This window comes from Struthio camelus, chromosome 18 (genome assembly GCF_040807025.1).
Source record: "Struthio camelus isolate bStrCam1 chromosome 18, bStrCam1.hap1, whole genome shotgun sequence".
Classification (NCBI taxonomy): domain Eukaryota; kingdom Metazoa; phylum Chordata; class Aves; order Struthioniformes; family Struthionidae; genus Struthio; species Struthio camelus.
In genome coordinates this window covers 1,615,093-1,639,290 of record NC_090959.1, presented here as the reverse complement: position 1 = coordinate 1,639,290, position 24,198 = coordinate 1,615,093, and the positions used below count along the sequence as shown (strand labels likewise).

Genomic DNA, 24,198 nt, shown 5'->3' with positions numbered 1-24,198 from the left:
GATCCCAAGTCTTAAAAACCATAGCTCCCGAGCCAGATAGATCAAGGGAAAGAGGCCTTTTGATGTGTTTCCAAATGAAACAAGACTGTCTTTTTGTTTGTTCCTAGGTTCATCCTGAATTGTATGTTGACAAATCAAGAGGAGATAAACTGAAGATCAATATAGATGTCGTCTTTCCACATATGCCTTGTGCTTGTGAGTGAAGCTTCTGAGCACTGGACATAAGACATTTTTCATACTTGCTGAAGGCTGAACGTACTCGGTGCACCTAGTGCTTCTGAGTGCTGTGCTGCAGCTTGTGTCACGGGCAATAAGGAATTTGTAATTCCTTGTGGTCACGTAGTGATTTCAGCAAGGCCAACAGAGTGTTTATCCCAGCGCTTCCAGTCTCACAGTATCATTTTTATAGATTATAAGTGAGGCTAACATATATACCCACTTATTTGCATGTATGGTGCTGTGCTTTACAAAAAGTTCAGTGATACTGAAAAAACTGGCACAGTTTCTGCTTGTGACTCTGGATTTGACTGTATTGTAGCTGAAGGGCTTCAGTCTCTGAAGGAAGATACTTGACCAGGGGCAACTTTTCTGTGATTCTTGTACTTAAATTTTGCATGTAATGCCAATGCCATGTGACAACCCTTTTCCATAGTTTTTAAGATTAGAATGAATGTTAATAATCTGAATACCTTTTATCTAAATTAAAAGTACTGAATTACTAAATTCCTAAAGTAAAGTTGCAGGATGAAATGAGTGAAGACTTAATATTTTCAAAGGTTGTTAAAATATCTGTTGCGAGTCTTACTGAGTGTTTCTGCTCTGCACGTTATCTGAAAGTCCGCTGATCTTCCCTGTCTCTGTTGTAGTAATTTCTTGGGATAGTATATTGGGCTCTAAAAGTAGTGCATCTGCCTTCCTTCCGACCACCCAAGATATTACTGCTCTTTACCTTACTCATTTTTAAAGTCAAGTGACTTTAAAAGGAAGGCCAGAGAGAATGGAAGCCTCTTCCGTTTTCTGCAGAGAAGCTAGCAGTTTTATAAGAGAGCGCTTAGCCAGCAAATGTCTCAAGGTACGTTGGTACCAGGCCAAGACCACAGAGCTGAGTCGTCTTTGTGGAAAGGGTTCATGAGGAAACATGCTGATGTTCAAGCAGGGGGGAGGGGATAAAGGTAGGAAGGCAGCTTTCAGCTACTTGCAAGCTTGACTTCTGGACTGGTGTTTGTACAAATGGTTATGGGGTTTGGGCGGGGAGAGGGAGGTTGCCTAAGTATATTACCCTTACGGGTAACAATTTCTGTGACAGTCCTTCTGGAAACAGTCCTCCTTGTACACCAAACCTACCCCCATTTTTGAAGGGATCATTAAGGATATAGGTGTTACATATTTTATTTCCTGTAAGGCTCTTGGCTCAAACCATACGTAGTCTTCCAGTTTGGCACATTCTTCTCTGCCTTGCTAAAAGATTCTGTATTGAATGCTTCCTCAGACCGCCACAGGCCATAACAAATGTGCTTCTATAAACCACTTTCCTTGCTTGCTGGTTTCAGATTTGAGCATTGATGCAATGGACGTAGCAGGAGAACAGCAATTGGATGTAGAGCACAATCTGTTTAAACAGCGTTTGGATAAAGACGGCAATCGTGTGACTCCAGAGGCTGAAAGACATGGTAATATACTAATCCACCTTTCTTGGATGGATACTCTAGTGGTTTTTCCATCACTGTATGGCTGTTTTGACTTCCACAGGAACAAGTGACAGCTGAAGAGTGTTTAAATACCATAAACTCTTGAAAGAAGAGTTTATAGCATCCAAATCTTTTAACTGGCAGATCAGGCAAACTCCTGTTACATTTGCTACTTTTGCAAGGTAAATCTTTGCCTACTCACTCTGAAATTATGACAAGAAGTCACAGATGCACTGCAGGAGCAAACAGCAGAGTTAATGGTCCTTTATTACTAGAAATCAGGCAGCTCTTCTGTCAAAGTTTGAGTTGGCCGTTTCCTTACATTACAGTGGGCTGGCACAGTGAAGTATCCCGGTTAGAGAAAAGAGAGCATCTTTCTAGGGAAAACCTCAGAGACTGAAGGCTTAAGCCTATACTTACGTACTTAAACATTACTTTATCTATTTCGTGTATATTAATAAATATCTGAAAAATATATTTAGTTAACTCATCAGTTACAAGTTGTTCCTTGGCTACACAAACCCCTCACCTACATTTTTACATACTATGGTTCGTCCTTGTACTTGGGCACAAAACGGAAACAATTCAGGAAAACGATGTTGTAATCTAACAAAGATAACTGCTCTAATTTTTCATTTTCCTTTCCAAAACGTGAGGTCCTTATTACCTTTTCTGAGACATAGTATAGTCTGTATATCAGCGTAGAGTGAATTTGATGACTTGTATCACTCAGATAAAACTTTTCTGGTTTTGAAGTTGAGAAGATAAGCTAAGCAAAGAACTACACAATCCCTAGGTACAATGATTTCTCCAGTTAACATGTGAATGGGGGGAAAGTGGTGCTGTTATTGTGTCACTTAGTAGCCTTTCTGTATTAGGAGGCTATGACATTACGAATTAAATAGGAGGGGGGCAAAAACAGCTTTTCCGTATCTAATTCTCTGTTAACTCCTGCCCTACATGTATTACCAATCTCCATCTGTATCACTACGTTTGAGCTTGTTGCTTACCTTAAAAAAAAAAAAAAATAAAGGGGGGGGGGCACAATTTAAAATAGGTCAGCATGCAACAAGTAATTTCCTCCTTGCTCACTAGAAGTACACATGACTGGTTCAGGTGAAAATGTTTATATCGCCCATGTTGTAAGCTAGATCAGAAGAGTCCACCTGTCTTCATTAAACTATATGATTATCAGTTTCTTTTAGTTATGTTACCATTCAGTCAGTTTTTTAAATTGCAGCTATAATAATAGTCACTATAAGTTAAGCAATATATGCGAAGTTTAAGTAATAGTATCTGGATGCTTTTGCTACTATATTATTCCTAAAATAGTCAATAACTAACTACAAAATTTCATGATTCCTATAATAGGTTGCATTGTGCTTGGGTATTTTCTTCATTCATTTATACAGAATGATCATAGGTGATTGACTTCTTTATTGGTTCTTATAACTTGCTTCCTTTCCTCAGACAAAATTCTGCAGTGTTCTGTGTCTTATAAGCGTGCAAATTGAGGACCCTGTTAAGAGCAAGAAATTGCGTATGGGTTTTTATGCGCTGCAGTTTCTTTGTAGTGTCTAAACTGTGTGTGTATTACGTTTGGATGCTGTCTTTGAGACAACTCATTTGACAGCTAATAGCTATATCGAAAGAGATTGTTACTGGGTAATATGTCTTGAAAGACACCATGCAACAGTAGGTCTTCTTGTTCAGTTGGTAGGAATCATGGCTTTGAGAAAGTGTAACAGTTGCGAAGCTATACTTCCTGAGAGTATCTTTTAGTTACAAATATAAGATAAAAAGCAATACCCGCTATGTAAATAATGAATTCTTAAATAATGAATTCTTAATCACACTTTCATTTACCTTAACGTTGTAATCTTTAGAAAAGCAGTCCCACACAGCTGTTTAACTTATAATGGGTATTTATTTCCCTAAAAGTTTATAAGTGCTTGATCGTAACTACAATAAACTATTTGATTAAAAAAATAAAGAGGTAAGGTTAATAATTGATTTCATACATTCTGTTTTTTAATTAAAAACTTTTTCTGTGGCTAATATGAAATACACATACTTAACATTCACTTCATCCACCTGCTCTATACTTCTCAATCTCAATAAACAAGTCCCTGATAAAGTTTTATCCCCTCAGCAATGTCTGACCATATATCCTATTCCCCTCCTGGGAGTTATTTATCCATAGAGTGATCTTTTCAGGGCTTGTGTAGGGTAGTGTAGAAGTGCCTTAGAGGTCTTGTATAATCCAAGAGAGTTTCTCTGGACATGGTCTCTTCAGGATTCCTGAGGTGAAACTGTCTGGTTCTACGGGTGCCCTCAATTATAAAAACCTTCGCTCTTTCAATATTTTTGAAAAAAATTAAGTGAAATTTAAAACACAGACTTCCTTGGCTTGCTTATTTCTAACTCCATAATTTACAGACTTTTAGTATTTATTTCAGTTCTTAGGAAAAGAAAATCCTGTTCGAGTTTTCTGTAGGAATCTCCTACCTTTTGGTGTGTTTCATCTGTCCTCAGCCCTCATCGCCTCTGCTACAAGTCCATCTTTTTGCTGGCAATATTCAGTCTTCTGCACCTTTTTGCTGGCAATATTCAGTCTTCTGCACCTTTTTGCTGGCAGTATTCAATCTTCTGCACGCAAGAACGTAAGACTCTGCGAGCTCATGCCCTAGCTATACTGAGATGGTGCATCCGACATGCCTGGGGCACAGACAATGACAGAATTGTTAAGTCATTAAGAGGACAGAAGTTTCTTGGAGCTTTCTAGTGAGCAGTTGTCAATGTGTGTGTGCGTGTTGTCAGCGTTGTAATCTTGGAGGATTTGGTATCAGTGCTCCAGTCAGGAGACTCCTGCTCTAATCTTACTTCACAAAGAAACAGACTCAGATTTGTTTATCATCAGCAAAGCACAGCCCGTAATGCATTCGTTCCCACAGATGCATGTATGTAGGCTGTGGAGAGGCACAGAATATTATTCTTTAAGCCAATGCTTATGTGGTTTCTGACTTTACTTTTATACAGCAGTCAAAACAAACAACGTTGGCAGGAACGCAGCACTCCTGCCTTTCTTAGCGTGCCAGTGTTGGACCCTTCTAAGCCTAATGCAGCCATCTTCCCTATGCATCTTGGGGCAGGATTATGCATTGTGCACATCTTGACTCTATTTGACAAAAATTTCAAATTTTGTTTACATAAGGAGTCCTGTATGAGTCACAATTTACTGATCAGTAAACTGTCTATTTTAGATAATGTTTTAACAAAGCCTTTATGTGAGTAGCATATTGACCAGTGCTCCAGCAAGGCTTACGGATAACCCATTCTTTTTATGGTGGATACTCTTGCAATAAAGGATACCGCTCTGATGCTTGATCTTGCTTCACACCTCAGCAGGCTCTCTGCATACTGTTTCAGATGGGCTTTTGATGCAGGGCACAGCTTTGGATTCAAAATCTTTGCATTCATGTGTACAACAGTCACTGTACGTAGAACAAAACAAATTAGAAGTGCACCATAGTGTTTCCAGATGTGCCTCATCACTTTGAATCCAATTTTGTTTTAGAGCTGGGAAAAGAAGAAGAAAAAGTGTTTGATCCAAATTCTTTGGATGCTGATCGCTGTGAGAGCTGTTATGGGGCCGAGTCAGAGGACATTCGGTAACCTTTATACCTTTCTTTGTGCATATACACATCTTAGCACTCAAATTAATACCATTGTGTTGCATGCATGTTTCTTTTCAGAATTTCTATGAAGGTCCCTGGAAATAAATTCTGGGCATGTGTGTTCAGAGTATTCTGAAAACTATTATGGCTGCGGGTGTGTCTTTTGAAGATATAACTGGTGAGCTGCCCTCATAGTTGCTAGGAACGTGCAGACTTAGGTTGTCTGGTTTGTCTGCAACCTTATTTAAGCTCATGTGAAACTGCACTACCTTTTCAGTAGCACAAAGACAGATTATATCTCAGCAAACTGTATCTTTCCTGGAATTACTTGATATCAGAGGGGAGTAGTGTAATTTATTTCACCATTAAGTAGCCTGTTTTGAATAAAATGTGGCTGTGGCCCTGCTTTCTCACTTCTGCTGCAGGCCTTGCATTCCTAGGTGAACAAAGGCTGGACATGCACTGCTTGCATAAACGATGGGTGTCATTTGGTGTTTTTCCTTCCTCCCACCTGCAAGGTCCTATAAGAATGGATCCTTGTTTAATCCATAGGTTCTGGACTGTCATTCGCTATTATTGTCTATTTTAGTAGTTTTATTTGTCCCATCTGTCAAGTCGCATGATTCTACCCTTCAGCTTTTTCTTCTATCCAACAAAACATGAAACCAGTGAAGAAAACAGTGTTTTTTTCCGATGATGATGTTATCCACCGGTATAAAATTAATGGAGACAGTTCCCCATTAACCCCTCTGTCAATTTTGGCTGTCTTCGCCTAAAAACTGAAAAGAGTGGGAATTTAAACAGGCAGACGCTTTGTTCACATTGGGAAATTATAAATTAGTCAGTATTAAAATAGCTTGTGACCTTTTGCCAGAATCTCAAGAAGTAGTTCAAAAAGCTTGAGCTGCTTCAGAAGCATTAGGCCAACCTTCAAGGTCCAATCACTGATATTTGCTTTATTGCTTTGTGGAGTAATAATCCACTAGGGATTCATGTCCTGAGCAGTAGCATTTTTTTTTTATCGTGATAAAGATAGTAAGATGGTGTTTGTGCTTTTGCAGGTGTTGTAATACTTGTGACGACGTCAGAGAAGCATACAGGCGCCGAGGCTGGGCCTTCAAGAACCCGGATACCATAGAGCAATGCAAGAGGGAAGGGTTTAGCCAGAAAATGCAAGAGCAGAAGAATGAGGGCTGCCAAGTGTATGGTTTCCTAGAGGTCAACAAGGTGAGAGATGGTTTTCGCCTTAAACCTGCGCTGTGCTAGTGATGGCTTTGAAAAGGCAGAGTCTGAGTGTTCCTTTCCTTTTCCAGCCTTAAGTGTTCACAGTACTGTAATATAAGTGCCCCTGGGCTCCAAAAAGTAATTGTGTCCATAAAGGGGCGTGGTAGGAGAGTCAAGAGAAGCAGTGGAAATGGAGACTTCTCTGTGTTTCACTGTGTAGACTGATAGCAAGCACAGACCTGGAGAAGCTTAGCTTTCCCTGCCATCTAACAAGTCCTGTTGTATAGGTTTCTGGAGAAGGAGAGGCGCTTCTTTGATGTCAGGTTGTCCCACCTGTCTTTTTAGTCTTAAAACAGAGACATTGTTGGAGATATCAGTAATCAACAACTTGCCAGCAATCATGCTGAGTAGAGTGACATGTTACCTTCTTTAGAAAACCGATAGAGGAAAGACTACTGGAGCTGATTAGCAAAGCCAAAAATGCTCAGAGAGAGTGCAAGGATGGGGATTCATTTGCTTGCCTGTATTTTGAAACTGATGTGTGAAAATTAGGTATTAAATACACCAAATAGCTATATAACTAACCTGTCATTTGGAGAGTTACCTAACCCAGAAGAGTTGAACACGCAGATTACATACCCAAGTACATTCTAGAAGTTAGGCCCAGGCTAATTTTTTCTTAAGCTAACTCTTTGGTTTTTTACATCTTCTTATACCCTTCCTGGAGACCACATGCTTCATTTCTGGAGTATAAATCTTTTGCTCACTGAGCTAGGCTTTGTGGTTTGAGTGTCATCTTGGGTACCAAAAAATTATGGAGCCATTTATCACAACATGTGGTGAGGAAGAAAGATTCACAAGTATATTGACTGCTGATATTGTCACCTGTTTAAGTAAGTGGCTTGCTTGGTATATACCTTGTTGGGGAGGGGGAAAAAAAAAAAAGTAGTCCAAGCAGCAGTATTGCTGCTTTATTTATTTAGATTCAGACCTTTTAATGAAAGATGACTGTTTCCTGCAGGTAGCTGGAAATTTTCACTTTGCACCAGGAAAAAGTTTTCAACAGTCTCATGTGCATGGTAAAGTATTTTCTGTTTCTATTTATTGTTACCTTTTAGCTTCAAAGCATATCTGTGCTTTCCCTTTGATTATCTCTGCATTGCAACCCGTAGTCAAAACAGCACTGCTTTAGTGGGGAGAACATTGTTGAAGTTTTGTTATAGAAGTTTAGAACAATCATGAACAAATAGAGAAGTGTTTTCTGGAGGTGCTGCCACAGGGATTTGGAGGAGCTTTGAAGAGAATGAGACACTGCCCACAAACAGTCTCGCTTGTTCCATAAAACTTTGCTGTCCTGCTGTAAAACAGTCCCCGGTAAGGTGTTCAGTCCAGGACCTGAATATGAATATCTCTGGAAGAGGTGTTTTAGAGAGTGTCTCAGGAGAATTTTAAAGCAGTTCAGTACTTTTAAAACAAATTTAAGTTGTAAAGGGCTTTCTCAAGCAAATATAAATGCAAAGTGACCAGATTAATAGTGGTAGTTAGTTTATGCCTTATATCTTTAACAGGAACTTGATTGGAAATATTTATGTGATGTAATGAAACATTTGCGGTGTTCCTATGATCAAATTTTTGAAGCACGACACTTGTAGTAAAGGTTTCACAAAGAACTTTAATTTTAGCTTGATTTCCCCTTCCCATCACTAACTATAGTGTAACCTGTACTGCTGAACTAAAGATCATGGGGAGAATGTGTTTTGTTAGAGTAGCTGATGTATTTGGAAAAAAACAAGAAAGCTTTTGAGTTTCCACAGATGAAATAAATCACTTTTGTGCAGAAATCTTGTCTATTTTTTCCAACAATATTAATTAGTCTAAAAAAATATATATCACTTCTTTCTGCAGAACTTGTGTTTTATGCCTAAACTAGCATGGCAACGGCAGCCTTACTATAGCCAGTATTTACAACTCTGCAACATGTATATATGTTAATGAGAAGTCTCTGTCCATTGCATCTTTTCCCTGTAATAGGCATGAATGCAAGCTGGCTGTCCTGAGAGCAAAGTACTATGTGGTGTGTGTACCCTAGAGCAGTGAGTAAGGTCAGGATAGCTCTCTATTTGCTTGTGCCCTGCAAGTCTTGGATCTACTGAACCGAAAAAATATGGGCTACGGAGAGAAAATACAGCTGAAAAATAGAACAGACTATGTAGTTACTGCAAACTTTTCAGGGGCAGAGTTAGCTGTCCTGGTGGTTTTGAGTGCAATGAGAAGGAGTAGGAGGAGAGGTGATGATGTGGGTAGATGGACCCTCTGCTTTCTGGGAATTCTTTCATATTACATAATGAGAAAAAAAGACCCCTAATACTTAATGTACAACTTTTTTCAGCGCATGGGGTTTCCTACGTCTGTTACAGTCTATGGAGAGCCCTCAGTGGCTCTCTTTCAGGTACTTTTCCCATCCTGCCATGATCCCATATAAACTTTTTGCATTTACAACACCCTTTTGCAAGGAGTTCAATAGGGCTGTTCTGCTGTAAGACAAACCACCTCCTCTCATTTGCCTGCAACCTGGCTACTGCTAGCTTAATTTGATGGCCCTTGTTCTTCCATTGGAAAAGACATGTGTGATCCATGCCCGCTCTCTCCTTGCCGCTCGGGATGTCGTGGACCTTTCCTGTGCCACCCTGCAGGTCATTTATTTCCACAGCTGAAGAGTGCTAGCCTACTCAGCTGGTCCTTTGTGGAAGCCCTTCAGCCTCTGAGCTTCCTTGCTGCCTTTCTCTGAACCTCTTCTAGTTCTGCTATGTCCAGAAGTGCTAGAACTGCACCCAAGATTAAGGTCCAGACTAATGTTGTAAGCAGTGGCATGATGATGTTCTCCCTTTTGTTCTCTCTTTACTTTTCTAGTAATTCCCAGCATTTGTTTTCCCTTTTTTCAACCTGTTACTGGGCAAGGCTTTCATGGCACCATCAAGCAGAGTCCCACTGTATCCCCACTTCTGAGAGAAATGGGCAACTCAGAGCCTGTTGTTTTATATATGAAGCTGAGACTGTTTTTGCCCTCAGTATAGCCTTTCTTCATAATCCTTTTTTTTTTTTTTTTTTTTTTTGTAATTTGCAGACAGAGGTTTTATATTTTCCTTTAATTCCTGATAAAGACTTTGACTAGTATTGGTCAGAGGACAGAACTCTGTGGGCTCCCTGAAAATATCTTTTTTGGATGATAATTCCACTGTTAGAACTTTTGTGTGTGTGATTTTTAATCCGTTTACTAAGGTCTCCGTTAATGTTTAGTCCTATTAATACACTTGATAGACTATCATGCAGGATGAAGCTGAATGCCTAAGAGAAGTCTGAATATTCCAAGATACTATCATAAACCACATTAACAATCCAATAAAATAATAATTTTGCTAGACCTATTTAATACAAAACTGATAACTGACAGTATTTCTGCTACTGTCTTGTATTCTCTGCTGGTTTGAATCAGTAGGAAATGGGGTAATCAAGAATGTCAATACTATGGAAAGTTCATTCATTGCACCATTCTCCCTGCCTCGCTTTGCAGTGGCTGTACCACATCTGTGCAACTGATGGTCTGACCTGCGTCCATACTGTTTTTTTTGGTGCTATTCAGATATTGAAGCTGGGAGACCAGCATTTCAGTTTCTTGTGCTGATGCTTCCTTCTTACCCTGAGGACTACTGTTGTTTAATAATCTCCAGAAATGGGAATCTGCACAGACATCTTCATGACAAAGTGAAGGGTCCTATTCAGAAGCACTTAGTAAATATGATCATAAATGTAATTCTGGTCAGAGCTTTTCAATTTATGTCTTGTGGTTGCTATTATCATCTTCAAAACTGTGATTTCTCTCTTGGGTAGAAGCAAGCTGAAATTGTTTTTTTCAAAAAGTAGAATAAGAAATAACATGAGACGTAGAGCTAACACGCATGCAAAGCAGGACCAGCACTGAATAAGATGCTATTTGATACCTGTTTAGTTATGTTAGCTTTAATTGTGTGTAGCTCAGTCTTTACGTCCTTTTATTTTGTTTGGCTAGACAAGGCCCAGAAGAAGCCTTACTTTTTCAGGGATGATTCGTTCCTTGTTCGGACTTCCTTTTTCGTACACTGTTCTCTCTCCTTGCTTGTATTTTTGTTCTCATGTACTCATACTTTGTCCTCAGAAGTCATTTGCCTGAACTAATATTTTCATGTGCCTGAAGGAACTAGAAAGATTGGAAATGCTGAAAACCAAAAGTTGTGTTAAGAAAAAAAGGTCTTTGTCTGCTATTTTGTCATTTTTATTTTCTTCTGTTTCTGCCTGCATGAATATTAAATCCAGGTGAGATAATTTTGTTTCACTTATTGTTGTTTGCATGGATGCTTTTCTATGCTTGTATGTAACCTTTGTTCTCATTTCTTTTGACATTTGTTCCATATTTGTACACATATTGAGAACTGGCTGGATGGCAGAGCTCAGAGGGCTGTGGTCAGTGGCACAGAGTCTAGTTGGAGACCTGTAGCTAGCGGTGTCCCCCAGGGGTCAGCACTGGGTCCAGTCTTGTTCAGCCTGTTCCTCAGTGACCTGGATGAAGGCAGAGAGTGCACGCTCAGCAAGTTTGCTGACGATCCTAAACTGGGAGGAGTGGCTGACACACCAGAAGACTGTGCTGCCATTGAGAGGGACCTGGACAGGCTGGAGAGCTGGGTGGAGAGGAACCTCCTGAAGTTCAACCAAGGCAAGTGCAGGGTCCTGCACACAGGGAGGAATAACCCCAGGCACCAGCACAGGCTGGGGGTTGACCTGCTGGAAAGCAGCTCTGCCGAGGAGGACCTGGGAGTCCTGGTGGACAACAAGTTAAGCATGAGGCAGCAGTGTGGCCTTGTGGCCAAGAAGGCCAAAGGTAGCCTGGGGTGCATTAGGCAGAGTGTGGCCAGCAGGTTGAGGGAGGTGATCCTGTGCCTCTCCCTCTCCTCAGCCCTGGTGAGGCCACATCTGCAGTAGTGTGTCCAATTCTGGGCTCCCCAGGGCAAGAGAGACATGGCACTACTGGGGAGAGTCCAGCGGAGGGCTCCAAAGATGATGAGGGGACTGGAGCATGTCTCCTCTGAAGAAAGGCTGCGAGAGCTGGGCCTGTTGAGCCTGGAGAAGAGAAGACTGAGAGGCGATCTCATCAACGTGTACAAGTATGTGAAAGGGAGGATGTCAAGAGGATGAGGCCAGACTCTTCTCCGTGGTGCCCAGCAACAGGACAAGAGGCAACGGGCAGAAACTGAACCCCAGGAAGTTGCATCTGAGCATGAGGAAAAACTTCTTGACTGTGAGGGTGCCTGATCAGTGGAACAGGTTGCCCAGAGAGGTGGTGGAGTCTCCTTCCCCTGGAGATATTCAAAACCTGCCTGGACGCGGCCCTGGGCAACGTGCTCTAGAGGACCCTGTCTGAGCAGGATGATCTCCCGAGGTCCCTTCCAATCTTGGCCATTCTGTGATTCTGTGAGATATATTCAGCCTAGCTGAAAGTCATTCTCCACAGTCATTAAATCCAACTTCACGTTATTTTTGGTATCTCATAATGCAGAGGTCCTGAAATATGTTGTAATTTGGAAGTTGAGGTAGCTGGGGATTTTTTTGTCCTGGAAAGAACTGTCAGGCTCTACAGGGTTGATTCAGTTTTCAGTTCTTAGCCATCTGTATGTACATTCACTTTGTCGGTATGCCTGATCAGAATCCTCAAAGATGGATAAAGTTTAACCGCTGTGGTATCTGTAAAAGATAGACTTCTGCCCTGCATTCTCTCCTGCCTGGTTCATCAGTAAGGAGACACTTTAATTCTTCTCAGGTGACCATAAGAGGCTGGCCATTTTATTGCCAGAGATATTTCTGCAGCATGGACTTTGCTCGTATTTTATCTTCAGCGTTCTCCTATTATCTCCTACTCAAGCTGGCTACTGGAAAATGCTTAGTGATAGATTCCTCAGGAGAGAGATGATCCTCACACCGCTTCCTTCTTCTCTGCTCTATTTCTTCTAACCATGCTCTGATTAGACAGGTGGAAGCTGAGGATTCACATTCATTCCTTAGGTTGTCTTGGGACCATTGTGTTTCTGAGGTGCTGTCGTCAATATTTTCTAGGGAAGACAATGCCCATTGTGCTTTATTGACAACCAGAGAGCTTTTCAAGATTTCTGAAAATGTGTCATTAAATTCCTTCAGTTCCCTTAAAAAGTAGTAGTTGACACTGATGACAACATTCAGGACATTCTCTGTCCTAAAGGTATGCTCCAAATGACTGTGATGATTTCTGTGAATGAAGCAATTCTGAATGTGATCCGAATTTGGGGGTTCTCTCACACACTAGAGAGTCAACTAGAGGAATGAAGTTACCTTTGAAGACCCCATTTTTGTGATTGCCACTTCTTTTTCTCCTCATTTGTGATGACGGTTGTGGAAGAAAAAGAAAAGAAAAGAAAACAGTCTCATCTTTGAGATGATGAAATTTTGAAAAATGAGCTGCCCGCTCAGAGTCACTGAGCTGTGCCTGGGAATCCGTGAAGCTTTGTTAGCTCTCTAAGAGCACGAATTCACTGGATGATAATACACCTTCATTAATGTTCTGTGCATGTAGTTATGGGAGAGCTTATTCCCTTCTCTAGGGATTTGATTGATGGCCAGAATCTGTTGGAGGGCATTCTTGGACGGTATGGATGACCCCTAATAACCTCTCTTATTTTGTGTAGCTTCTAGTAGTTTGAATGCTGGATTGCAAAAGGGCATGAAGCTTTTGACTGAAGACCAGTTATTGTTTTTTAGATCTCTTGATATCTTCTCATTGGCTACCAAGAGCAAGTCACAGTAATTCTTTTTACTGCAGAGCCTGCAGCCTCCTCCTCTGTTTCTGTCCCAGAGCCCTACCAGTCATGGCCTTGTTTCCATTGCACAGGCCTTCTACAAATACTGGTACTTGATGTAAACTCTTCTCCGCTCATCAGCGTTCTTGGAAATAAATCTTGGAATCAAACCTTCCATCTGGCAAGGACTTCATTTCAGAGCGTGGGAGATCCATATCCTCTGGTTGATCGTCTGTACAGTATTTCTTCCAGAGCGGGTGTTTCTGTGAGTTCGTTCTAACTTCTGTCCCAACGTAGTGTCTGCCTGGAAATTAACTGATTTCATCCCCGAACTGAACGCTGGAGGCTGATGCTTTTATTTTACCCTCAGTAACGCTCAGGACTTTTCTTTTTCAGAGGTTGCTTAAGGTGGTGCTAAAAGACTTAAGGTCTCATCCATTTCCATGTAGATGGACAAACTCTTTCCAGATGTATCAAGTCTGGTTTGGAGATCACAAAACTGACATTTCCATTTGTCACCAGACTACAATGCATCAGAGCTCAAGTTGTAGCATTGGTTGGGAGTGCCTGACATCTGCCAAGCAGCTCTCTGGAGGCTATCCATACCTTCTGCAGAGCAAAAAACTTGCAGTCATAGAAGCATTACCAGTGATGTAGCATTTGGCAGAGTGAATAGGGAGTTGCTGGGTGAAGGATCCAGAGGCCTATCTCCAAGCAGGTATAAAGCTATGAAAGTTATTGGTTAGTCATGCACAGTGTGACCACATGTGAACAGTCTTTTGAAACAAAAAAAAAAAAAAAAGGAGGTTACTTAACCATTATTAGTATTTTTTTGAGGTATGCAGTCCAAATATGCATTTTACCCGCCCCCGATCCTTCCAGATATTCACTTTTGTTGGGATCTTGCAACAGAATGAACAAAAATAACCTCATGACTTGCCATCTTATTTGTGCATCGGGTATGATGAAAGAAGCATAGGACTGATTAAGAGAAAAACTTGTTATCCAGCTTTGAATGGTAATATGTTGTGAAAGTACACCTTGGCTACACTTGTGAATAGCTTTGGTTGCTCATAAAATAACCTTTCCACTACCCTAAAGGACTGAAAGAAATGGGGTCTAAATATAACCGGCAGTGTTGTCTGGCATGCTTCTTTAGAGTTTATTTGAAATATATGGTTACCCCACTGCATTTTTTTCTTTTAGTGATTAATTCCTGCATTTGTGTTTCTCAGTTACTCTTTCAGTGATTGCCGGTCCATTTATCAGTTCTTTGGATTGCTAGGGAGTCTTTATATATGGCCTAGAAAACACACTGGTAAAGCAATTATTCTTCCCCTTTTTGGTATGAGTTTTAAATGCTGCTATATCTGAATCTCTGCTTTTCATTATAAGGATCTGAATATTTCTCTTTTCTCTCCTACTCTGCTCATTTTTGCAGTGCACGCTGTTGAGAGTAAGTGTCGCTATATCCTTTCTTTTTCAAAATTGTTTGCTACGGAACTGATCTAATTTCTATTATTTGCTGTGCCCATAAATCTCCTTTGGGAGGAGCTGTTGATCTAGGCTGGGATTTGAGGAGATTTCCTGAAAGCTAAAAGGAAAACCATCCCAGCTCATTCTTATGCGATAAATGAGGTCACTAGATGGAAAAGGTTGAGAATCTTTGACTTAAATTGCTTTAATATGTCAGTGCTGGAGATAATGTGTTGGTGGATTATTAGTTGTTCTGTGCAGATAACGTAATTGAGGGGGATGTGGTAACAAGTTGGAAAGACTTCTATCTTTTGAAGTCAGATGGGATAATTATCTCATTTAATCTCATTTGTACAACAGGCTAGAGAATTTCTGCTGAGAAGTTATGCACCAAGCCTGCTAATTTCAGAATACTCAATAGAAGGTTTTCTCGGGGCGGGGAGGTTGTAAGTCATTTGGATTTTTTTTTTTAAAGGTGAGAGAATCACAGTGTTTACAGATTAGATGTGATGTTTCAACTCAAGAACATCTGGTAGAGGGCTCAGGCTCTCTGTTCTGCTCATTCCCTCCCCCAGCTGCAATGCTTTTGGTGTTACTCCCCACCTCAGTCCCCTCTTCACAGTCCTTCCTTATCCCACTCTCACCTCCCAGCAATGTGCTCCTGTAAGATATCTTCCTTGAGAAAATTCATCCCCAGTTTTAAACTTGATGTCCTAGCACATTTTGGAGCAACGTGTTTAGGTAGCTGTGCCTTGAGTTTCTTGCAAACTTCAGGTATTTATTTTCAGAATCCTCAGTGGCAGGAAGTGCCATTAACCTTGTTTTACAGGTAAAGGACTGAGTGAGGAACAGACTTTAAGGTCACCCTGGGAGCTTTGCGATTATTCAGGACAGAAAAACAAGATGGGAAGAATTCTTCATATAGTCAGCAGTTCTTAAAGTTATGTTACTAAAGCATTGAAGAAAACTAGATTATATAAAATTGGATAGAGTCCTTGACAAACCTAAGACATTTTACAGGTTTCTTTATTTTACCTAGCTAAGCACTTAGCAGCAGTTACAGAAAGGAAAGAATGTATTTATGTTTCCTTAGAAATAACAGTCTCTTAAGACTTTCTGTTGTGTTTCCTGGCTGTTTTTCTTCCCTAAGTAGGCTAAATAGCCTATTGTTTTATGTTAAGAAAACTATGGTTAACTAAACATTTATTTCCAGCCCAGACTGTATATGCACGTGCTTAGCGTAAGCCTCAGTGATCAAAGATAAATAAACCTTTAGTCTGGTGGAAAATTGCTTCAGAAACTGATTGTATGGATCATGCTTTTTCACAGAGTTGTAAATCATTTATTTGAGAAGTATTTTATAAAAACTTATTAATTAGCATTTTGCATATGGAGCATTATAGCAGAGCAATATGGGGCAATCTTACTTTAAATAGTCCTAACTTAAAATGAGTCATACACAATGTACATCTAGTTTAATATGTTCATTTATGGCTGGTCTTTCTCACGTGCTTCTCTTGAATTTCTCTCATACTCCGCTACTACTGTAAGATTTCTCAGCCTCACTAGCACTCAGCTCAAACTTCACATGCTAACGAATGTAACTGCTCAAGCACTAAAACTGGAAAACGCCATAACCTTTTTGTGTAGGCTCCTGCCAGCACAGTTACTCCTGACCCCTTCTGTGCCAGTTGCTTGTATCCCTTGTTGCGCTGCATTAGCACAAGCGCTTGTGCAACTCTGAGATTACCCTTATTTAGTAGCTGATCTGGCTGCAAAAATTCCCTCGAATAAAGCAATACTTACATTTCAGTCTGTTACGGTCTCTGATGTGGTTCAGCACAGAGAAGATGGTGGCGTGGGACTGAGCCATCAACAGAAACACCAGGGGACAAAGATTCTTTCAATAGTAGTCCAGTTTAAACGCAGATCACCTCTAGCTTGAATCTCTGTAGGATTTTGTTGTTAGCTGAAAACTAGCTTACTGGTGTCTGTACAAAAGGCAATGAGCCTTAACACTTCACTGACAACTAACCCACTTATCTCTTGACTTAAGTGCGTGATACTTTGATTGCAACATTAAACAGGGTGTTTCTAGTAACCAGTAACAAAAACAGTGTAGTGTAATGCCATTGTCACTTCTCCTTTCCTTCCTTTCCCTGCCCTCATAGCTGATTTCACGTGTATTTCCAAATTTTTGGTAGGGTTTTTTTGTTTTTTGTTTCTTTTTTAAGACAAACGTGTTCTCTGATCTCTGCCAGCACAGCCACACAAACGGCTGTGCTAGTGGTGGTGATATATCTGCACGCTTCCTTCAGAGGTAGGAACAGGGCGAAAGAGAATCAGAAACATCTGAAGCCAGGGCAGCTCTGAGCTCTTACTGTACTTCTATTTTTGTAATGCAAAACCACTACCTTGACTTCGCTGACTGCAGCCTTAGTTTCTGAGTGCTGAATATTTTACTTATGAAACGCAGTGTGGCTTCCCTAGATCAAAGCTTTAGGAGAAGGAAGAGTATAGTTCAGGTTTAGCATTTCCTGTTCTAACAGTACAGCCTGTGTTTTGCTTGCATTTATCTTTATTTTTAGTTGGTTTTATGTAAACACAAGTAAAGCTTCTGTTATTTTATAGACAGGTGTTAGTAGAAAAAGTATATGGTACACTCATGCTAAACAAATGTTTGCTTAAAAGGAGAGGTTAGCTTCAATCAATTCTTTAGCTTTGCAGCCTTTCTTGTGCTAGATTGTATATCAAAAACCTTTTAAGAGAGCAGCATTCCTAATCTTCATTAATAATATAGCAGCACTTGGTGACCTGACTCCATCAGCTCATAAACTTAATAACTCACAATTTCTGAACCGTGGTTTTCCTTGCTGAGATAAAAGGTAAAGTCTGGGTTCCTGAGCACATGAATCTACTTGTTAAAATGTGCCACAGCCTTTTAAAAGACTGCCTGCTTTAGGATGGTTATATGACTTTGGATACACCTGTAGGAGTGATACTGCAATTTAGGTGTAAGTTATACTTTCATCTTGAGACTGATGCTACTGGTCTTACGTGAAGTCACTTAAGTAGCCAACAAGAAGGTAGTAGTTCCTTTTAAAAATTGCCTCCTGTTGTCCGTATCTTTGCCATGTCTCTTCTGGGTGCGTAGTGCTGCCAATGTCAAGGTACTGATGTATGCAGGAAATGCAGAGAGAGGGCAGGCCGATACCCACAAAGGGTAGCGCCGGCGAAAGTAACGTCAGCCGCTGCCTATGACTTGCAAAAACCCTGCTCGGGCTGTCCCTGCGAAGACTTTTCTTTTCCCTATGTGTTCTTTGGGCAGCAGTAACAAGGCTTATAGGAGTGCTCTGTTGCTAAGATGCCAGTGATTTCTTTTGGACGCTTTCATGTGATATTGTTTAAGGCAGATGCTCTGCTCAGCTGTTAGTTTAGATCTGTTGTGTTAGTGTTTTACAGTAATTAAAGGAGTTAAGCAAAAACTAAAATGGATATCAGGTAGCGACTGAGATATCAGTGAAATTATCCTTGCTCACCCCTAGGAGCTTGCTCTTTCCCCTGCATTAGGAAAATATTCCAGTGAGGACTGAAATGTCTAATCTGAATTAACTCTTAATCAAAGTTACTTTCCTTTCCTCTGGCAGTGGCTACTCTATGTGAGAAGGGGAAGTACAACAGTTTTATCTGTCATGTGCCCTACTGCAAGTAAGAGAGAAATCCAAGTTATTTTCTTGCATTTTTAGCAATGGAAATAAAAGGAGCTCTCTCATAAGCTTAAATAAGGTAAATAGATATGCTTGATATGATAGTCTGAACTACATTATTAAACTATGTTTCTGTTCCAGTTCACGATCTCCAGAGCTTCGGACTTGATAATGTAAGTGTTTCCAAGACACAGTGTCCGACTTCTCAGTCTGTTTTCCTTTTGGATTTTCTTCACGTTGCCATGTTGAGATCCTAGCATAGTGAACCCAGCTGACTTTAAGCTTTATGAATCTGGGACTTGCTTTGAGACAGGGATCTGAAGTATGTTCTGGGACATCAGGTTGCCTGGCAATCCTCTTAGCTTCTTCCTGAGGCCCCACAGTGCCACTGCCTTAGTTTTGAACCCATGCTCCCCAGTCTTCTAGGGATGCCATTTGCACAGCTGCTTCTGGATGTTTGTGAGTTTGCCTTGCCCTGGGAGCAAAGCAGACGATACCTATACCTGTGCCACTGAGGCATTTGACAGAATGGTGCTCCTGTGACAGGGAGAGGAGCGGGTGGGGGAGCCTCCTCTGTGGATGAGAGGGGAGAGCACCAGGACCCGGGGATTTCCAAGAGGAAAGGGAGAAATTTCACATTTTGGAATCTCCCATGAATAACAAGAAGAGCAGGTGCTTTAGAGTTTACTATTAGGAAGTGTAGAGTAAGGGAGAACCTGGGTCTATTCTGGAGCTACTCTCAGAAAAAGATATAAATAATTAACTTCAAGCCCCTTTCTTTCCCCCAGGACGCCATGTAGTTGTTTGAGTTATTAGCGTTTCTGTTTCAGATCAATATGACGCACTATATCAAACATCTCTCATTTGGAAGGGATTATCCAGGCATTGTGAACCCTCTGGATGGGACAGACGTCACTGCACAGCAAGGTAAAAGCCAGCTGAGAGATATCTCTTTTTAAGTATTTGTAATTAATAAGTGTTGAAAGAGAACAGGAGCAAAGTTCCCAGGCTGTAGCAAGAACTCCGGCGGCATTGCATAAAACTAGGACTCCTCCACACTGTGCTTTCTGAAACAGCTGCTTTCATTCATCTGGGTCAAATCTGCCTGTGTTTTTTGTTTTGATTCTGTGACCTTTCCGAAAAAACTTGACTTTTCTGTTTTAGTGGAGATACAACAGAAGGCACAGCACATATTTACTGAACACCTACATCATGTTTAGTTCAGGGAGAGACCTGCCTAGCTACTACTGTGTGTAGTAAGAAATGACTAAAAGATGCAGGATAAGAGAAGAAGGGCCTAACTAATACTTGCTGTAGAGCCATGGTGTCTGTCTGGCCTTGCTTTACCCATCAGTTAACAGCTGAACAGCTGCAGTTAAGTTGAAATATTCCTGACCTTTTATAGAATAGCTCTGATTTGCCTGCTTGAGAAGGAAAGATGACTCTCCCCTCATGCTACTGCTGCTCAAACTATAATCTTAGTTTAGCCATACAAGCCTGCTTGTGTGCATTTTTCATGAAAGGTACTGACCATGGCACTTTTCATGCCACTGCAGAGATCGTTTTTATTTTTTTAGACGCACTAAAGTCTGCAGAGTTTGTCTTTGCAGACATTTGTGTTATTTGTGTATAAAATAAAGTCTGGAGAAGGAGGTCATTTGTGTTGAGATGGTGGTAGGATTGTTATCCTACCTTAATGTGGAAGGGGCAGGGTATATATCTTGTTCTTCTAAATTTTTTCAATGTCTCTTTTAGTTGTTATACCCAAATTAAAAGATGGTGCTTAAAATAAAGTAGAGAGAAGGGAAGAGGTGTCAAGATGCTGTTGGCTTTTTGTGGACTAACAAATTCTCTGAGAGAGAGCCCACAGCGGTCTGATAAAATTCTCTTTGTAGGCTAAAGCTTTCCATAGTGGGCCACAGAGAACTGGTTGGTAAATTCTTGAGGAATTATTAGGACTGAAGATATAGTCTGAAAAAAGAGTAGAAGCAAAAGATTGTAGGTCAAATTTATGTTTATTGCACACCAGCTATATTTGAGAATTACTCCTTCGGTAGAAGTTAATGAATAATATTCTCCTATAGGGAATCTCATATGAACAGTTTTCCAAAGTGACTGCTACCTTCCATTATTATTAAGAGAACTGAAGGAACAGGCTGTTCTCAGATAGCAGAAAGAGTTCACTTATTTTTTTTCCTCCATTAGTCCAAGGCTTCCTCTTCATCTCCTGGTGTGATAAACACCATGTTTCTACACGAGTAAGTATAGTGTTAGTTAAGTTGATATAGGATACTTATTTAGAGTTGAGTGTCTTTTCTTGCAGTTATGCTGTTAAGTAGAAAAGTGTTCCTGTGTTAGAATAAGAATTTTCTGGAAAGAAGTTGAACTGTTAAAACTGGTGACTGGTAGGTGACTGGTTTTAAAAAAAATTCCTCCATTTAGTCAAGGTCAAAGAGCTGCTCATTTCATTTCTAGTTGAGTAAGGAACTCTAGCTGAGTTGGAAGAAGGAAAACTGATGTCAGACATTAGTTTTACTCTCATTGAACACCTCCAGTAGCTATGGTGCAAAAAGATATTTCTTGAGAAATTTCTCTGAAGAAAAAAGAATTTGTGCCCACCAATCTGGTCAATTAAACTTTTACAGCTCTTTACCATTTAATACACTTGGTTATTCATTGTGTCTCTCTGTCTTTACCTGTAGCTTCCATGATGTTTCAGTATTTTGTCAAAGTGGTCCCCACAGTGTATATGAAAGTAGATGGTGAAGTAAGTACTTTTTTTTTTTCTATTGATTTGGGTTTTTATGGAAATCAAAAATCTACATGTTATTCTCTCGTTGAACAAACCCGTTTCCTCTGGGATGAAACCCAAGTGTGATTCTGGGGCTCGTTCAGTGCGGGGACTGATCTACACATGGATGTGTCTATGGCAGAATTTAATTCCCATGTCCTGCACAGTCATACAACACTGTACAAACTCCACAATAGCGGGAGTCTGTAGACTGACTCTTCACCCAAACTCATGCCATATTCAGGCATGCAATACATGCCTTTGCAATCAGAGCGACATACTACTGCATTCTTCATTGTGCATACTTCATTTTGCTTTAGGCACACTGAAATTAAAATCACCAGCAAATTATTAGTTATCTCAGAGGCCACATAGGACCTGCAAGTCCGAGGAGCCAAATGGTCACAGTGGATACAATATAGATGCTCAAGTGAAGTTATTCTAGAGCAACGTGAGCATGTTATTTTTTCACACTCTTGGGTATGTGTAGCCTTCTCAAACTGCAGCTATCAGAGGCTTGTATGACGCCCTTTCTTTCAGATTCCATTTGTTCCACACAAAGTGGTATCTGAACATTGGCTCCTGATGCTCCATGTGTGGAGATGATTTTTCATTTTATTATATGGAAGCTCAGTGCTGCCAGCTGAGTCAAGTGTCAAGTCAGTGTCAAGTCTTAGAGGGTCTTAGGAAGCAACTGTATTGCAGAGTTCATGGCTCTGACTGATAAGAGTGACAGTAGCAGGATGAAGCTAAGCCGGTAGGCTTAGGAAGTCAAGTAGGTCTGTGCCCCTGGAATCTAAACCACTTGCAAACTGTACGTCCGTGCTGTCTCCTGAACCACTCTAGGTGGACCATAGATTGGCAGCGGATGACTTAGTATATGACTTAGTATACAAAGAAAAAGAAATTTGAGAAATTAGTTTTAAAGCACCATGGACAAAAGCTGATGGCTCAAATCAGAAGGACTTTGAAGTACTGAAGCAAAAATCATGGGTTGGTGTCAAATGTGAAGACTCAGACCTCTACCAAGGACAAATGCAATAGTAGCCTGGGCATCAAAAATGTGAAAGGCAGAAAGAGAACATAATGGAAATATTTTTGCTGTGGGCAAAGCTGGTATGCTGAGAGGAGAACCAGGCAGGGTCAGTGCTTCAAGGAGGTGCACTACAGGCCTCTGCCATGGGGGATCCGCACGGAGGCTTCCAGGCTGGTCTTGTACAGGTGTTGGGAGGGGTTGAGGTCAAGAAGAACAGCTTATTCTTCTGCCTGCCAGCAGAAACCAAAACCGTCAAGCCTGGAGAGTGAGGCATAGTTCATTCTTTGGGCTAGATGTGGCCCTGTAGTAAAAGTAGACCTCGTGTTGGTGTTATTCCTTACAACCCTTAAAACTGTATTTAAACCCAGGCCTCACACAAAGGATTGGACAGGGTGACCTTGAGATGGTACACTGAGCTCATGTTTCAATAGCCTTTCCTCTTCCTTGTTAACAAAGCTAGGCTTGCTGTGTTTGTTTCCCACTAGGTGGTGAGGACGAATCAGTTTTCAGTTACACGGCATGAGAAAATAGCCAATGGGCTAATAGGAGACCAAGGTCTGCCTGGTGTATTTGTGCTCTACGAGCTTTCCCCTATGATGGTGAAGCTGACAGAAAAACACAGGTAAGAGACATTTGGATTTTTTTTCATTCACCTTGTATTGATTTTGTCATTTTGCAGAGCTTAAAACACCAGCCTCGCTTAGACACTACAGCGCAGATACCTGAAAGTCCTCCAAGCCCCCTTCACAGTCAGGAGAGATGAAGGGGCACTCCCAGGTGCAGTTCCTCTCAGTGTAAACACCTAAAGTGGATTTGAGTTTTTCTGATGCTACCTGAAGCATCTTAATTCAGTATCAAGATGGAAAAGTAAATTGCTACAGTGAGCAGAAGTCTGATATGGTGGTTCATAGTTCAGACTAATTTCCTCAAAGCCTTTTGCAAATCATGAGAACCATCTCCTTTTACTACTGTACTGCTACACCTTCTAGCAGGATTCTCCTGTGGTAGCCTCAGGACTGGCTGTGATGTAGCAGTTCTGAGGAACAAGCATAGAAGTCCTCTCTTTTGAGGAAGAGAAAAGGCGTCCCAAGTCTTTTCTTTCCTTTTCCAAAAGGTCTTGCAAGCCTAAGATGCAAGTCTGAAATTCCACGTTTTGGAGAAAGTTATGAAAGTATCTCTGTATCCTGACCTAAACAACTTGTGTGTTCTCTTAATGGGAAGACGATCCAGACTGTCTCCTGGTTTTGTGTAGCATAACCAACGTAACCAATTGATAAAACTGAAATTTGTTATATTTTTCACTGACCGGAGAACATCTTACCGGCACCTACAGCAGCGCCCAAACTGGCCCAACTTGATTTTTTGTATTTGCTGTAACTTTTCTGCATGTTGTAGTCAGGCTGAAACCTGTTTCTTCAGTTAACCGCAGCTTGTGGTTGCAGGGAAACAAAATGGGTTGTGGCTGTCAAATCTTTTCAGATCATAATGAAGCAGGGTTAAATTCAACACATTAGAAAGGTATTAACATTAACAAATGCTTGGAGATTTTGTTTCTGCATAATGCCAGCCTATTGTGAATTCTGTGAGCAGGAGTGGCTAAAATCTTAGGAATGAAAAGTTGGTCTTTCAGCTTTATAAATTCAGTCCTCCCAAGGTTGCAATTTAGCTTATTGGAGTGCACTACATACAGTGCTGTTCCTCAGTAAAAATATGCATGGGAAAGACATGGACTCCGTCCTGTT

General features: G+C 40.8%; 1 protein-coding gene across 2 annotated transcripts in view; it reads left to right on the top strand.

Moving 5' to 3' along the window:
- ERGIC3 (ERGIC and golgi 3) overlaps positions 1 to 24,198 on the top strand; it is a 28,610-nt gene that overhangs the window by 1,246 nt on the left and 3,166 nt on the right. The window contains exons 3-12 of one of the 2 annotated variants that reach the window (XM_068912703.1): positions 108 to 195; positions 1,551 to 1,670; positions 5,266 to 5,359; positions 6,427 to 6,592; positions 7,611 to 7,668; positions 14,888 to 14,902; positions 18,771 to 18,802; positions 19,460 to 19,556; positions 21,332 to 21,396; positions 22,942 to 23,078. In XM_068912703.1, the coding sequence (XP_068768804.1) occupies positions 108 to 195; positions 1,551 to 1,670; positions 5,266 to 5,359; positions 6,427 to 6,592; positions 7,611 to 7,668; positions 14,888 to 14,902; positions 18,771 to 18,802; positions 19,460 to 19,556; positions 21,332 to 21,396; positions 22,942 to 23,078 (872 nt within the window). The remainder of the gene's footprint in view (positions 1 to 107; positions 196 to 1,550; positions 1,671 to 5,265; positions 5,360 to 6,426; positions 6,593 to 7,610; positions 7,669 to 14,887; positions 14,903 to 18,770; positions 18,803 to 19,459; positions 19,557 to 21,331; positions 21,397 to 22,941; positions 23,079 to 24,198) is intronic. The other variant, XM_068912704.1, reaches the window with a different exon arrangement.